An 18,205-nucleotide genomic window follows, 5' to 3' on the forward strand; every position below is an offset into this window, starting at 1 on the left:
TCGATAAAAAATCTGATAAAATCAAAGCCGGATCACTGTTATATCACTGTTATCGGTAACCAATGACTCTGACAACTGAGCCGGTTGGCACCCACAAAACGATAACTTTTAATATCCTTAAAATGATGAAAATTGTGGGTCCATAATTTCTGCAGATCCCCCATGTCAATATCCTCACATCCCATCAACAACCTTTTATTTCACGAATAAGTTTACCCTCATCCATAGCCGGAATGTAACCAGTTTGGGCAATGATTGAACCGCACACAGTTGAATGCAGCATAAAAAAAATATCTATTTAAATAAAAAAACATCCACAAATAAAATATATATCTTCTAAAACAATGTTTCATCCAGTTTATAATCATTTTTCTATCACCAAATATACCAGCCATAATGATTTATCATCCATGTACAGGACCATATATCATCAATAATAAATAGCATCCTCTTATTCTAAACTTTATATACCATGACATCGACAAATGCACACACGCACATATACATAAGTATTTAAATGCAAACCCATAAAGGGAAAACATGGAATTGTATACATGCGCAAATATGTTGGCTGTATATAAGATAACATGATGATTAGTTCCGAAAATGCTGAAATAATACTTCTTCAGACCACACGTTAAATTCAACTTGGATGAGAGGAATCAAAGTAAATCTCAATTGCGAAAAGCAGAAAATTTGTTTCCAAGCCACACAATTTGGATATCCTCTCAAACCGCTAGACCAAACCATAGAGCTTTGCAGTTGAAATTTCACCGTCGCTGCAATGAAACCGGGATAGGAAAATGATCAACAACATCATTTTGCTTATTTCAATCGAAGAAGCCTTGAAAACCACAGTTACTGGCATACCTTATTCAAAACTCTCAAACGTCATAATTTCATTGACTAATATTGATTGGCCTATTATGGTAGATAATTTATCAACTATCATACTATATCTTCACGTTCTGCTTCTGCACAAAAAGACATCGCAACACAATCAGCATTGCATAACAATCACTGACTGACCAGCAATAGAATAAATGCAAACAAGAGATGTTACGGCAGGAAAATGTGGACCAAGTAATAAAATCAAAACACCAAAAAAGTTGGAACACAAAACAGCAACATTCGCAATTGCTGTAGCATGATTGCTGCTCAAAGTTACTATAGCATAAGCAACATCATGTGAATAATATCATTACAGTAGCTAGACCCATCAAGCTAAATAAAATCAGAAATCTTTTAATACCCATCCTCTAATAACCTATCAAAAAACTGAAAACAACTAAAAAGTGAAAGTAAATTATAATAAATTGACAACAAAAATTAAATCTAATAAAAATCCCTAAGTCCTGCATCCACCAAACGCATCATAACATGTTCGTAGAACTCCATCAACAGGTATGCAAAGATATAGTAATAGTATTCATATTTGCAAAAAAAAAAAAAAAAAAGAAAAAGAAAAGACGTCAGAAATCAAATTATCAGCAAGGAAACTAAACTGGATGAAGGGAAAGTAAGGGGGAAATGGAAGGAAGAAGAGGAAGGATTGAAAAGAGAAGAGAAGAGATAGAAGTAATGGATTGGATGGCCATTGGAAAGAAACACTTTATTTCCAATCACCCCCAAAACTGAGAAAACCCAGAACATGACACCTTCGAGCAAAAACCTAAAACCTCGCCTGTTTTTCACTTCCATAAACTAACACTTGATGTGGCTTATTAAATTATGCCCATAAAACGTTCCAAACAACTGCAGGATATTCTAGTCTCAGCCATACTCATTAATAAAACTAGAACTAAAAGTTAAACAGAACTAAAAGATAAGATTGAGGAAGCTAAAAGATTAAACTACATATATGCTCACTGTCAATGATGCACAGCCCTTCAATGCACGTTAGCCAGTTGTGTGATCCAAGTTGAACATAACATTCCAAGTTCTCTTTGTGTGGATTATTACAATTATCCATGAACAAGAAAAAGGAACTTCCAGCCCTTCTAAATCTATATCATATTTATGCATACAAGCACGCGTTTCAAAGCTAACTCTAGGTCCCAAAGCCTCTTGTTTTTGTCAGCTTAGCTACTTCAGGGATGATAATCATTAAAAGAATGGGGTTTTAGTGACAAACATACACTAAAGTATGGTTTGTGTTAATGATGCTTAAAACAATTTTTGTCTTTTTACTAAATTTTATATGACGATCCTAAAGAACGCTATACTGAATTACTACAAAAAATTGATAAATGAGAGCAAATCCTTGGCAATTAGTATTGTAATACACATTTGAACACTGTAACCACATAAACATTGAGTTGCATTAAGCATAATCGATTTTTGTTCCTTAGTCATTTCATTCTCCTTTCAAATGGGGATTATCTTTATAAGCCATAGGTTTAACCTTTCATGGTACTGCCTATAGTGACCTTTATCTCCTCTTTAGATCTGAAATCAGATTCTACAGCCTTGGAAAACAAGTGCAAACATGACATAGAATCAGATTGCACCAGACAGCCCATAATCATTAAGGAATTCTTACATAAAAATGATGAAAAAAAATTGACAAGTCGTATTTCATCCTACCATCAACCAGGCAACTTGAGGAAGAGTTTAAGCTGACTTGCATATAGTGGTTTTGTAGAAATCATCCATCTCATGTGTTCGGTTGAAGTTTGCACTACATTTAAGATTAAACATTCCATAGACAAATGAACAGCAAGTAGTTTGATTCAACTGACCATCAAGGATGTATTATGTCCATAAGCTCTAAAGATCAGAATTAGGACTGCTAGTTTGGTGCAGCAATGATGTGGTCAAAAATGAAAAAGAATTGCCCTGCTGGTATAAGAATAAGGATCACTTTACCGTCAGTGATGTATTATGTGGAATTGAATGAACCCTCTAGCTCAAAGATTGCAAGTCTGCAGCATCAAGGATGTAAAGCACCAAACTTTTATAAAGGTGGTCAAAAGTGAAAAAAAATTGACCTGCTGTTGCAATAATAAAAATCATTTTGCTGTCAGGGATGTATTATGTGGAAATGCATGAGCTCTTTAGCTCAAACATTAGGATTGCAAGTCTGCAGCATCAAGGATGCAAAGCACCAAAGTTTTGTAAAGGTGGTCAAAAATGACAAGAACTTCCCTTCTGTTTACAAGAATAAGACTCCATTCACATTACCTTCTTTATGGCCTCCCGCAATTATATCTTCAGAAGTCGTTTCACTATCTGTATCTCTACTCTCAAGCCCACCACTAGACTCTAATGTCATGCTGATGATATTGACACCTTTTTCCTATTTAATGAATTAAATAAAAGATAATACTGATGTACACATCATATATGTGATTTATGTCTATGTATATGTAAGCATGCACATGTGCGTGGACACATGTCTACACTCCATGCATATGTGTATGTATAGCCTTTTGCAGTCAAGAAGTTTAAAGCTGCATGAGTTAAAACTTCCCAACCTCAATGTCAATATACATACACGTTCCCAAATTTTGAGCAAGCAATTGACAAGAAGGCATCACAAATTTAGAAAGTAATAGTTGCATCAATGAGTTAAACAAGGTTCTGACAAATCTTCATGGTATACCAACAAGACCCAACAGTAAAAGAAAATTTTGCTGACAGACTAATAGATAAACAAATGATAAATGCATATTTGCTTTCTAATGTCCGACATTACATAACAAATTTTAGAACATCATTCATATTGATGCTCAAATTAGTTCAAAATCCAAATCATCAAGCCAAAACACCTAATGCTACTTTTTCAATTTATGAAATAAAGGTAAAAAAAATAAAACAAAAAAAAAACTACTTTTGCACCTCCATTCAAGTCAATAATCAGAAAGGGTATCCCTGGGAACATAAAAGTTCACCGCTCTATAGGGGTATTGGGTCGGGTTAGCTCGGATACAGATCAAGTCGGATGTGGGTCGAGTCAAAAATTTGTTAACCCAAATCCAACATATTTATTAAACCGGTCAAAAATTCAAATCTGAACCCAACCAATTTATTAAATAGGCAACCTGACCCGACCTACATAACTCATTTATTAAACAAGTCACGTCAGGTTAAACAGGTCAATATGGGTTAAATGGTTCGAGTTAGGACCCAACCTAATCATTAAAGAGTCAAAATGGGTTAAACAGTTTAAATGTCTAAACCTGAACTCAACCCATCTAATAAATAGGTCTAGATAGGTTGACCCATTTATGACCCGATCCATTTATGTTAAACCCAAATCTCTTTAAAATGGATCATTCGAAGGTTAGGTTGATGGATCGGGTTATAAATTGCCACCCTTACAACTGTCATAAATAAGCCTTTGTTTGTTTTTTTGTGCTATTCAGCTATCTTTCCTTATATTGTCATGCTCATCCCACATGCTCTATTGAATAATGTCTCTCGAAAGTCTATGATACATTCTTCACTAACCTATCTATAATTCTAAATTAATCATCTCTAGAAAGTTGCTTGAATTACGAGGATATAAAAGGTGATAATACAAATATATCATGTTATCAAAGACAACATTAAGATAAAAGGCATCTACAAGCTCTGCTAGAAAACCGAAAGTTAAGGAAAAATCATACAGTTAAGATACAATTTATGAGGATAATAAGTTTTTAACAGAAAGGAAATGTAACTTATTTTAAATTTTTTTGAAGTTAAATGCAGTCAATATGAGACCATAAACGGGATTATATTTATTGATATTATTTAACCAAAACTAATATAAGCTGTAAAGTAGCTATTAGCTATTTAGAAATTGGATCTCCCACATTAGCAAGCCATATCCCATGCATTGATTAGCTAAAAAGGTCAAGATAATGCAGGGTCAATTGGTGATGTCCTGCTATGTGCAGAACATAAGGGAAGGATGAAATTAAGTTAGGCATAATTACTGGTTTTCTTCTTAACATGTTTATGGGACAATGATGATAATCATTGATTATAAAAATAAAAATAAAAAAACCAACAAAACAGCCGTATGGTTTTGGTGGTGGCAGAGGTTATGAGAAGAAAAATGTGATGTAACTGATATTCTGCAACCAGTGAATGCAGAATAAAGAGCATGCCTGGTATTTAAGATATTAGCCATTAAGTAACAGAAAGTAGATGATGCAAAAGAGTGTCAAAGAAGAAACAATTTAATTTTTGAAGGTAAAGTATGGTGTACAGATTTTATAACAAGATTTCATGCAATCTTAGTGGCTTGCAATACACCGTTAGTTGTGCTTGATTCTAACATATGAAGATTTTCTTTCAGGGGTGGTTCAACATTAATGTTATTTTTGATCAATTATGAAGCCACATTTCTGGATTTCAAATAAGTTCGAGCCTCAAGGCATGCCAAAGTATACAGTGACTTCCCTTATAGCAATCTAAACTACAAACAGAAACATCACAGCCATTTAAAACCAACTTAACATATGAATTGACAAAAAAGACCCCTAATCTCATTAATTTAGAGGAAAACAACAATGTTAAAATGGAGTACTGAATATATCAAGGATTTAGGTCCTAGCAGGACGTCCCATGGGACACCGGAATAGGATAGCATCCCATATGTCGTGACAGACCATCCAGCTAGCGTCCCAGCATCCCAATTGGGATGCCTTAAGATATCCTCTGTCCCAAGTATCGGGACAGGGCAGGATGGCAGTACATTCCATTTCATGAAAAAACTGGAACAGTCCCATCCCACAGAATTTAAAACCTTGGTCTAAATTACACATGAAGAAATAAAATAACATTGAAATATCAAAATATGGAATAACAATCTCAGCATGCAGCTTCCTAAAGTTTAAATTTTGCCATATGAAATTTGTTGTTGACGGCAAGCTAAAACCAAAAGGTACTCAAACTCTTAAAATACAAAGGCCCATAAAAGCAAACCAAGACAAGCCCAAACACCCATTCTGCCACTAATCACTTCCATTGCTATAGGAACTTGGTCCCCAATAAGTTGATGTGAATGAATCAGCTCTTGATGTAAATGCAATCAGCTCATTTTTTGTCCTTCCAATAAACAGATAATGGATGATGAGTACTCATTAGTTGTATAGAGTTTGCATTCAATGCTAAGATCTCTTAGACTGAACTTCAATACTTATCTTGTTAGCAGATTTTTGAGATAAGCATACATCATCTTGATCTTGTGGCTTCCATAGCCCCTAAAGAATATTTAGTTTTTGACACTACCATCATGCTTTCGATGTTTCCGAAGCATTTGACCAATGTGCTAGCTTTCATGGTTCAACATTGCCAAGAGGATTCTAACAAAAACTTCACCTTTGTGAATAGCCTCATTTTCCTTCAGTACTCATCTTTTACAATATTATTCTTGACTGATTTCAAAAAGACAGCAGCCTTGCCCCAGCCTTGTGCTCTAAACCATGTCCAAACATGAAGGATGAGATCAATTTATGAATCAGCACCAAATGTTGCCAAAAATTCGAACTTGCCATTGACTTAATCTATGTTGTTTGTCAGAAAATGTTTCATTTTCTTGGACAAAACTATTTTTAAAGTTTTCCTCATATTTTTAAGTATTTCGAATATGTTATTCATGGACCACTTTGACCTCTTGACTCCCTACCTAGGCAGCACCATGGCTGCCAGGCAACCACAAACAGTATTTTTCAAACATCATCCATGATACATTCACCTTTGTATTGGGGCATGGGCTAGGTTCATGAAATTCTTCCTCAAAGTCCACTTAATATCAAAATAAGGGTTCATCTTCACAATCTTCATCTCTTTTCAAAGTAGCCTTCAGATTTGAAAAGGATACACAAGCATGACCTCACCAAGTGGCAAGATAGCAACGTCAATGAACGATTAGATATGACAGGATAAAAGCTTCAAAACTTCAAAAGTTGACTTTCTTAATTCTTGCTACCTGATAATAACAAAAGCACCTTAAAGATGGTCCTCATGTCATCTACAACATCACATCTATCTTCTAACATGACCACTCACTGTAATGGGGCAAAAATTGAGATTCTGATAACAAAACCGATTTTAGATAATCAAGAAAAGTGTTATTTTATTAAAAAAGAGGGGAAGACTACTCATTGACCTTGACGAAACAAAAATATGATACTATTGAACATCGTAGATTCAAAGATCTCAAATATTAGCTGCTAGAGCTTTAGACTACAAGACAATATAAGAATTGGCCTTTCATGCAATGAGTTATTACTTACATAAAAAACTCAATGGAAAACATTAAAATGAACCTTAAGGACTATACCAGAAGAGCCATAATACAGCTCTAATTTGTATGAAGCTAACCAAGGAATTATAGTATCATATATCATACCTATGTTTTTCAGGAGTAAACACCATATGCTTATCATGCCATACCATATATACAATCTGCAAACACCAGCACAGACACATCACCTACTACTGTCAGAGCCTTGGAGTCCAGCCACATGTGACTGAAATTCAATGATGTGCACTCACATTATTGGAATGTGGAAGCTGGTGCTCTCTTGGAGATGGTACTGCAACTTAATATCTTCTCTAATATGAATTTAAATAGAAAACAAAATGGAAAGCTGACTGCCTACAGTAGTTCATTATGGTACCAAAAGATACACAGCTGGTGTGCTGCATTAGAAAACCTAATTTTTGCATCAAGACTATTTTACTTTCTTCCAGTGAGAGGTACACATATTTTAAACACTGAAGCATAATGTTTGGTGCATGAACAATTACAACATCTGAAAGCACATCGAATGTGTCTTTGAGTTGACAAGCACACATGCAACATTATCTATATAATTCTGGCCCACATGCCAACGAAGGCAGTATTATATTGGATTCCACAAATAAAACAACAAATTGGAAAAAAATAAAAAATATGCCCACAAGAAATAATAGAATTAGGCTAAGTTCATGCAAATTTAATTTACTATGACCAAATGCCAAAATATATCGGCCTATATGCCACTGCAATGCAATAACGAACTATCCTATAGACACTTTTATGGGACAGTTCTCACGTTGAAAATTGTGGCATGCAGTATATACCATACAGTGAATTACGATATTGACTGGCATTTAGATCCTTAAAATAACCAAAAGCAAGCCAGATGTCAATCCCTCAACAAACCTATTCCAACACAAGGAAAACATGATAGACTAGTTTATGGTAGTAATTCTACTATTCTAGTATATTAGTCATATGGAATCATGCTTTCTCCAAATATAGCATTGTTTATCAATAACACCAGCAGAAAATTGGCATTCCACTATAAGGTCTTTGACTTCAAAAACTCAGACATGAGTAAAGCAACTGCAAGTCCTAACTCACCCAGGTAACATCTAGAGAAAATAAAAACCTACAGCAGTTAATAAGTGGATAGACCTATGGTCCTATTCTAAGTGATCTATTTCCTAAGATAAGGAGAGTCGACAAGGTTCTCTCGATATTACATAAGGCTCTCTACCCACGATGCCCCCTTCTACCTATGAAATAAAAACAAGTCTTTTTTCCTTCCTTGATCAAATCAAACAGAAGCTGAAAGGTTGAAAGGCAAATCATTCACCCTCAGCAAGAAGATTGAATAGATTAGGTGTTCTGCAAAACTATTAGATAAATGCTTTCTTCTATCCAACCCCATCTAAAAGGATATTAACATAATAATGAATAAGATCACCAACAAAGACACCCCATGCATTATCAAGCAGACAAACTTCTATCAAGAAAAAGGTGGACTAGGGCAAAGAAGATTAGTAGAATGAAGCTGGTGGGCCTAGTGGATTATAGAACTCATATATAGAACTAGACATATTAGACTAGGGAGAATTTAGAGTCTAATTAGATTCCAATGGATAAAAAAACTGAACCTATGGTTATAGAGTTTCAATAGATCATGTTATATTTTTACTTTACTATTATTCGTAGATACTAATAGAATGTCATATCATAATCAAGGTTTTAAATCCCGTAGAACAGAAGTGTCACACTATCTCTATGGAATGGGATGCCCCACTATCCCATCCCATCCCGATGGCTGTCTCATTAGATATCATCTGTCTCTCTCCCCTTCTTCTTTCCTTTCTTTCTTTTTTTTCCTTCTTTTCTTTCTTTTTCTTCTACCTTTCTTTCTTTTCTTTCATTTTTCTTTATTTTTCTTGTCACTTCCTTTCTTTTTTTTTCTTTTCTTCTTCTTTCTCTCTCCCTTCTTCCTTCTTTCCTTCATTTCTTTTTCTTCTTCCTCCCTTTCTTTCTTTATTTTTTCTTCTTCTTCTTCTTCTTTCCTTTCAACTTTTCCCCTTCTTCATATTCTTTTCTTTTTCCACTTTCTTCTTCTCCCCTACATGGATGGCTTTCAAAATCTTGACCCCATTTCGATCCCGTTTTCTCACAAAAATGGGACGAGACGGCTAGGATGCCCCCTATCCCACTGGGATGTTAAACCTTGATCATAATTTAGATGGAATTCATCATAAGAAAACTATAAAGAGTAGACAGCTCTTGAGCACTCATGTTTGCATGTTAAAAGGCAAAGATACAAAAATCAATACAAGTGGAGAGGGAAAAAAAATCTGAAAATCATTCAACAACAATCAACATCATCAATGCCGGTCCAGGCCTTGGATGAAAAAGATGGAAGGTTGATGCTAGGTTGACAGCCGATCTTAAGAAACATATCACGATGAAATTGATCCAAAACCTAAATAGAAATACTTGATGGATGAGGATCCATGTAGCAGAAGAACCAGGACAGTCAGGACAAGGCTTGATGCCCACAGCATGTTAAATTCTTTTTTTAAAAAAAAAAGGGAGCACTACTGACATACTAGGGATAGTAATGCAGGTAATGGAGGGTGAATAAGAGTGGAGGAATACTGATATGCATATTTCCCATAGATGATCATAGACGGCATGTCCTCTTCCAGGATCTCAAGGATGTTTTTAAAGGTTTGAACAAGCAGGTAGAGAAACAAAAGAAAAATTGACAAGCAGATTTCCTGCCCAAAGGAAGCAAAATGAACTTGTGAAATCAAGAATATACTCTGACAATGTGAAAGAATACATCCAAATTACCAATCCTAGAATCTCTTTCAAATGGAGAGAGAAATAAAACAGCAGATTTGACTGCAAATACATCCGGTGACATAAGTAGTGGAACTGGATATGGAACAGACTCCCTACTCTTGCTAAGACCCACAAGGACTATGCCTGTAAAAGCTAGCATTTGTAGCTACAGTAAAAAAAATGCAATTATTTAAGAATCAAGAACAATCATAATTACCATATGGGGACATAACAGATCGTAATTACTCATATTTTATTTGTTTAGCTTATTTGTTAAATGGTTATAAGTGGCTATGCAACTGAAGTTCATTATTTTATAACTGTGAAAAGGATTAATAAACATTAATTGGCATATTAGCTCACAATAGAAGAGGAGCAATACTTTACTTCCTGGTCGCTTTGCTTCACTTTACATGAGTTTAATTCTTCAAGTAATCAAGTCCTAGAAAAAGTATAAAGAATTTTCTTTCAAAAAGTGACCAATTCTTGACCTCCACGATACATACATGGAGGACTATATTGCTTAGCTGTTAAAACATACTCAAAGATTTGCAGAGTAATTACAATAACCAGTCACTCTTGAAAATAGCATTAGTATGTGAAGTTGCATCTATTTTATGGACCAGAACCCACAACTCAGAAGTTGCAATGTAATATCCTTCTAAAAGCTCTGTAATAAGAGCAACCATTAAATTAAGAGGAAAAACGAATCTTTGTTTCAAAAGTCATTGGCCCTGAATATAGCATGATTCCTATATCTACCAAAAAGAACACAACCAATATCATTCTGATGGCTATCAGCTTTGATAAATAGCCCTCACAAGTGACAATGCTTGGGTAATCAATGAGCTAAAATCTCATTATCAGATCAGGGTCAACTTTGAAATCATTAGTGACCTAAATTCTTATGTTGATACTAACTTAACAAGCAGAAATATGGATTACAAATAATTTATTTTAAAAGAACCATGCATTTCAGATATCCTAAGAAACTAAATACAAAGTAGATAACAATTTTTAACAAACTATTATTAGATCATATGTAATACTGGCTCACTAAAAAACTAGTTCGCTACCTACTAGATCTTACAAAAAGAGGACCTGACAATGGCCACATTTACATGCTGGCCTTTTCATGTGTATAACTATCGTACATGATTAATTAAAGAGAAAAGAAAAAAATTTCATGAGAGACAGTTAACCAAACCATTTACTCTATCACACTAATGATTGGGTTGGTTACATGACCAATAAACTTTCTCTAACCAGCCCCAAATTTTTGCTCAATCCTTTTATTTCTCCAAGATCCCAAAGTTGACAGCAAAAGCTCGTCTCTTCACACTTCTGCTGAATACATATGATCAGTGTCAATGTTCAAATATTTGCCTAATATCAAATTACAATTTAAAATTATATATCTGCTTTAATATATAAATATATAAATTAAGACACCTAGCACTCATGATACCAAACTATCGTCAACAATTCACAACTGCGTACCCTTTGCATATTCTCATGGCAAGACAATCTAAATAACCTTAATACAGCAATCTTTTTTAGTCCTGTCAAATACCATAGGATATTCTATGTATCCCCTCTTAATGTCACATCATGATTTTTCTTTGAATGCTACAAGTGATGACTACTTCATTAATCAGAACAGTTACCTCCTCTACTAGTACCAAGTAAATGGTCAGCTTGTTTCCTGTATGCTGCAATGTAGACTCTGCTCGTTATACTCTCTGCTAGATCACCACTCTTACCTACCATGTGCATGAGAAAAGGAGCAAGCCCTTGTGCTTGAGATACGGAGATCAGATATACTAGGTTGGAAAAGCTGATTTTTGTCCTCATCATTGCAGCCCAAAGGCTCTGGCCTTACTTCTAAGCACATTCTATTATAGTGCTGACTATCAACCACTCAAGACTGTCTTGCATCAGCCCGATACTTCTGGGTGATTGGCGAAATGGATGATTGAGCTCACGGAGTTTGAGGTAAAATTCCAACCTCAGCCCTCCATCAAAACTCAAATATTGGCAGACTTCGTTGTGGAATGCACTATCCCAGATGAACCAGAGTGCTATAACAATGGAGTGAGCTAGAGAGCTCGAACTAAAAGCTATGATGCGATCAAAGATTTCCAATAAGAAGAACTAAAAGCTCACCTGAGATTATCTTTCAGAGTGCACCAGAACATCAAGCAGTCCACAGCAATTCCACCATCTCGCACGATGCACAACCTGTGGGCCACGTGACACAACCTGCAGCCATCCAATTGATCCCCATCATTATATGAACCTAAAGGAGCAAGCAAGCTTAACAAAACCCCATTTTTAATACCTCAGTAGTCGCCACCGTCTCTGCTCTACCACTACCTTGTCTGGCTTCCGCACTCACACGGGGCTGTTTTTCGACTGCATCCTTTTCTGGATGAGGGACTATCTTCACTTCAGATTCATGGGACGGAGGAGGATCCACCGCAGGCAATGCCTCTTTCGGAGACTCAGCCAGGGATTCCTTTTCTCGTTCCACCTCTTCGCTTGCAACAACACTCTGCTCCACAGGATTAACCGGTTCCTTGGCACCCTCGGCGTCCCAAGGCTCTCCCTTCTCAGACCGAACGATCTCGACGCCCAACTCATCTTTTGGTGAGGGAAAAGCCTCTTCTGCCGCCGCCGCAGCGGCCATTACTCGCACTTTAACCTCATCAGCCTCTCGCTTATCATTCTCCAAACTCTCCGTTGCCAGATCAACAGCAATGCGTTCAGACCCAGGAATTCCCTCCCCTTCCTCCTCGTTCACCTGAGACAACGGAGTCGCGAACGGTGTCTCCAACTCCCCGCTCTCCGTCTCCTCCTGGGTCGTCTGATCCTTGTGATCATTACCTGGTCCAACATCAAAAACAATATCGATTCAAGAAACGCGAAGGAAGCGGCGACAATTAAACCGAAAGCGAGATAAGGGTTGAGAAACCAACCTTGGGGTTGAGGAAGAGCTGGAGGGGAAGGAAGAGGGTCATCAGGTGGGTCGGGGTTGCTGCCCATCGCCTTCTCCTTCTCCTCCTGTTCCTTCTTGCGCTTGGCCGCTTTCCTCTTCTTCGCACCAGACGGCATGATGGAGCGAGTGCAGAACCACCACCTCTCTCGCTCTCTCCCCCTCCCTCCCTTTTCTTCGTAATCGTCCCCCAGATCACATCGGATTGGAAAAAATCGAACTGGAAGAAGAGGTGCAGGGTGGGCCTCTGCGGGGTTTTTTAGGGTCTGGAAGGGAGATGAGAAGAGAAAGAGAGGGAAAAAAGGGGGATGGATTGAGGGGAATGTGAAGCGTTGGTCTACGAAATTGACCGAGCTGGAAGGGGAAAACAGGAAGGAGGGGAAGAGGTGGGAATATTTTGAGTCGCAGGGAGGCGGGGGAGGGCGGGAGAGTGGGAAAGCGGCAATGGGAGGTGGTCGGTGGGGTTGGGACTTGGAGGTGATGGAATGATAATTTTTATGTTCTCTTCGTGCCACGTATTGCCGTCTCCCTGCGGTAACACACGGTAGGGACGGAGGGCCGACATGCGGCATGGTTTATTGTTCGAAAGCAGGTGGAGGGATGCGCTAATAACTGAGGCGGCGGCTAAATTTATCTTATCTTTCTACGTTTCGCGACGCGGTTAGTGGATATCACGACCGTGTCACATAAATCGAACCTGGGGGGAATAAATGCCACATCAGCCCACTTTCAAAGCAAGCGACCTTCCGTGATGTTTGGTTTAGAAATTATTGCCCACTCTTCATCCACCACGTGGCTATGCATGGAGCCAACAGAAACTGCTCGTCTCTGAACCAAATACGTCTCTTGATGCATCATTAATCATTATAAAAATCAACGATTGTGATTAGTTTCATACACGATCGTGCTGATGCGCACTGTGTAGATAATAATTTTCCGCATTTAGTGGAGAAATTATTGCTTGGACCAGGTCCAAGTGGACCGGGGTAAATCTCGGAGCATATATGCACGGTGGACAAGGCACAATCGCTGATTGGGGAAACAGGAGGGGACTGTGGCGTGTTATCCACCATAGTGATTCGGGGTGGCCCATTGAACCTGGTGCAAGTGATAATTTGATCATTTGGTGGGACTGCAGCAGGCCTTCGTTGCCTACCCCACGGGCCTCGAATTGCATTTCGTATTTATAAAATAAAAATCAGCTCTATTTTTATATTTATTTTTGCAAATATTATAAATAACTTATTTTACATTCTAGTTTGGATAAGACAACAAATAACAATCAAAATAATATTTTAACATTTTCGTTGGTGTGTGTGTGTGTTTACATGAATATGCTAGCTGATGATTATAAAATACAATTACTAACATATTATCCATGATGAAAATGACTATATACTATAATAATAAATAATTTTATAAATAATTTTATAATTTGATAATAATCAATGTAATTATAATTATCAAAATTATGTATTAAAATTAACATAATTAATAATAAAATTTAATAATATATAATTAATATTATATATATAATATAAATTAAAATATAAAGAAATATTATAGTTTTATCAAAAAAATTGATGAAAGATAATTTTATCAATGCAAAAAAATCTACTCGTCAATGCATATCCATCTTTTCTTCCATCCTTCCAATTTAAGAAGATGCAAATTAGTGGGCCAAAGTGAATGGACAATCTTCTTTTTTCATCGATTCTCTTTAATTTTTTGAGTTAAAGAATAGATGGCGACCATCCATCCTTCCAACCTTATCCATTCACCCTCTGATGACCTCAATCAAATACAAAATTAATTTATTCAAATTATTGCACCCATCCAACTCACTCTCCTTATATGTTACTCATGCAACCCACCAAAAAGTCATCTTATTTTGAGAGATTATGTGTAACAACACAAGAGAGTCACTCAAAAAGATTAGCTGAAAGATATTATTCAGGTTCTTTGATCCTATATAAGTATCCAGATCTTTCCAGCAAATAATCGATGTAGGACTAAATATATATCCATATGGATTCTCACATATTTCTCCTATTTAAGCTTCGGTATCCTTGTCAAGCTAAAGATCCATATATGTTTGGGCTAGATTGACTCTGATACCATTTATGACAATTCAGGATCTCATTCAAAAAGATTAATGAAAAGGTATTATTTACATATCTTGATCTTATATAAGTATCCAATATCTTTTCAATAAATAATGACATGAAATTAAATATTCATCCATATAGATTCTCATATTATGTTTGTATCTATTATGTAAAGCTTATCAACTATATCAACCAATCCATCATTATAATGTTCAGATACCCCTCCATCTAGCTAGTAAACCATATCCTATCTTTCATTGTATATTATATATTCGATTCAAAAAAAATTTATCCTGCCGTTCTTTTCTCTCCAATATTCCTCTCATATTGAACCTTGTATGATGGTGAGGTTGTCAGGCACAAAAAATTGGAGGCGTGCCAAGGCTACTGAGTCACGTGCTTCTCAATTGAAGCACATCTGGACCATTTGCATCTCTTCTACTTGGTAAGCACTCTTTTGAGTGTAAATGAATGTGCAGAATAAATACTATATTGATAGAAAAAATTATTTGATAGAATGATTCTACTATATATATATATATATATATATATATATATATATATATATATATATATATATTGCATCATCTAATAATAAGTCAACATATCATTTATTAGTAAAAAAATTTGCACTATTATCTAAACTTGATTGGAAGTTTTAAATGAAAAAATTTTTAATTAACTATGATTGGTCCGTTGAAAGCTTTTACTTCTTTGGAACGGGAAAAGTTCACTTTTTTAGATGATGTGCCGGTTTGTTATTGAACGATATAAAATATAAATAATAAAATTATTACAACCAATATATATATATATATATATATATATATATATATATATATATATATTGCATCATCTAATAATAAGTCAACACATCATTTATTAGTAAAAAAATTTGTACTATTATCTAAACTTGATTGGAAGTTTTAAATGAAAATTTTTTTAATTAACTATGATTGGTCCGTTGAAAGCTTCTACTTTTTTGGAACGAGAAAAGTTCACTTTCTTAGATGATGTGCCGGTTTGTTATTGAACGATGTAAAATATAAATAATAAAATTGTTATAACCAATAATTTCTCCTCGACATGGTCCCGACAATACTTTTGCAGCTCTGAAAGAGCTTTGTACCCATCAATGATCCTATCAATGAGAAATTATTGTTTAGAATGATTTTATCGTATATACCTTACATCATCTAATAACAAGCTAATACATCATTTATTAGTGAAAAAGTTTGCACCATGATCTAAGCTTTATTAAAATTTTAAATAAAAAAAAAATTCTCGTTAACTATGATTGGCCAATTGGAGGCGTGCCAAGTGAATGGACAATCTTCTTTTTTCATCGATTCTCTTTAATTTTTTGAGTTAAAGAATAGATGGCGACCATCCATCCTTCCAACCTTATCCATTCACCCTCTGATGACCTCAATCAAATACAAAATTAATTTATTCAAATTATTGCACCCATCCAACTCACTCTCCTTATATGTTACTCATGCAACCCACCAAAAAGTCATCTTATTTTGAGAGATTATGTGTAACAACACAAGAGAGTCACTCAAAAAGATTAGCTGAAAGATATTATTCAGGTTCTTTGATCCTATATAAGTATCCAGATCTTTCCAGCAAATAATCGATGTAGAACTAAATATATATCCATATGGATTCTCACATATTTCTCCTATTTAAGCTTCGGTATCCTTGTCAAGCTAAAGATCCATATATGTTTGGGCTAGATTGACTCTGATACCATTTATGACAATTCAGGATCTCATTCAAAAAGATTAATGAAAAGGTATTATTTACATATCTTGATCTTATATAAGTATCCAATATCTTTTCAATAAATAATGACATGAAATTAAATATTCATCCATATAGATTCTCATATTATGTTTGTATCTATTATGTAAAGCTTATCAACTATATCAACCAATCCATCATTATAATGTTCAGATACCCCTCCATCTAGCTAGTAAACCATATCCTATCTTTCATTGTATATTATATATTCGATTCAAAAAAAAATTTATCCTGCCGTTCTTTTCTCTCCAATATTCCTCTCATATTGAACCTTGTATGATGGTGAGGTTGTCAGGCACAAAAAATTGGAGGCGTGCCAAGGCTACTGAGTCACGTGCTTCTCAATTGAAGCACATCTGGACCATTTGCATCTCTTCTACTTGGTAAGCACTCTTTTGAGTGTAAATGAATGTGCAGAATAAAATACTATATTGATAGAAAAAATTATTTGATAGAATGATTCTACTATATATATATATATATATATATATATATATATATATATTGCATCATCTAATAATAAGTCAACATATCATTTATTAGTAAAAAAATTTGCACTATTATCTAAACTTGATTGGAAGTTTTAAATGAAAAAATTTTTAATTAACTATGATTGGTCCGTTGAAAGCTTTTACTTCTTTGGAACGGGAAAAGTTCACTTTTTTAGATGATGTGCCGGTTTGTTATTGAACGATATAAAATATAAATAATAAAATTATTACAACCAATATATATATATATATATATATATATATATATATATATATATATATATATATTGCATCATCTAATAATAAGTCAACACATCATTTATTAGTAAAAAAATTTGTACTATTATCTAAACTTGATTGGAAGTTTTAAATGAAAATTTTTTTAATTAACTATGATTGGTCCGTTGAAAGCTTCTACTTTTTTGGAACGAGAAAAGTTCACTTTCTTAGATGATGTGCCGGTTTGTTATTGAACGATGTAAAATATAAATAATAAAATTGTTATAACCAATAATTTCTCCTCGACATGGTCCCGACAATACTTTTGCAGCTCTGAAAGAGCTTTGTACCCATCAATGATCCTATCAATGAGAAATTATTGTTTAGAATGATTTTATCGTATATACCTTACATCATCTAATAACAAGCTAATACATCATTTATTAGTGAAAAAGTTTGCACCATGATCTAAGCTTTATTAAAAATTTTAAATAAAAAAAAAATTCTCGTT

General features: G+C 35.0%; 1 protein-coding gene across 5 annotated transcripts; it reads right to left on the bottom strand.

Moving 5' to 3' along the window:
- Positions 1 to 425: 425 nt before the first annotated feature.
- Positions 426 to 13,669, bottom strand: LOC105047125 (uncharacterized). Of its 5 annotated transcripts, XR_012142070.1 has the most exons (6): positions 13,054 to 13,669; positions 12,417 to 12,961; positions 12,242 to 12,337; positions 7,346 to 7,401; positions 871 to 974; positions 426 to 779 (listed from the first exon to the last, which is right to left on the bottom strand). XR_012142070.1 is itself a non-coding variant. In XM_073259312.1 (4 exons), exons 1-3 carry the CDS (start codon positions 13,640 to 13,642, stop codon positions 12,248 to 12,250), a joined length of 1,224 nt encoding a protein of 407 aa, XP_073115413.1. In that variant the 5' UTR covers positions 13,643 to 13,669; the 3' UTR covers positions 10,499 to 10,517; positions 12,242 to 12,247. The 5 variants fall into 5 exon arrangements, 3 of the variants coding, with proteins under 3 accessions (XP_073115413.1, XP_073115411.1, XP_073115412.1); XR_012142069.1 differs by lacking the exon at positions 7,346 to 7,401; XM_073259312.1 differs by lacking the exons at positions 426 to 779; positions 871 to 974; positions 7,346 to 7,401 and adding an exon at positions 10,499 to 10,517.
- Positions 13,670 to 18,205: the final 4,536 nt, after the last annotated feature.

The sequence above is a fragment of the Elaeis guineensis genome, chromosome 6 (assembly GCF_000442705.2).
Source record: "Elaeis guineensis isolate ETL-2024a chromosome 6, EG11, whole genome shotgun sequence".
Lineage (NCBI taxonomy): Eukaryota > Viridiplantae > Streptophyta > Magnoliopsida > Arecales > Arecaceae > Elaeis > Elaeis guineensis.

Excerpts from the sequence above, each read along its gene's own strand:
- LOC105047125 (XM_073259312.1), bottom strand. The coding sequence starts at position 13,642 with ATGCCGCATGTCGGCCCTCCGTCCCTACCGTGTGTTACCGCAGGGAGA. Across the intron at positions 12,962-13,053 it reads AGCTCTTCCTCAACCCCAAG|GTAATGATCACAAGGATCAG; the intron begins GTTGGTTTCTCA and ends ATGTTGGACCAG. Across the intron at positions 12,338-12,416 it reads AGACGGTGGCGACTACTGAG|GTTGTGTCACGTGGCCCACA; the intron begins GTATTAAAAATG and ends GGATGGCTGCAG.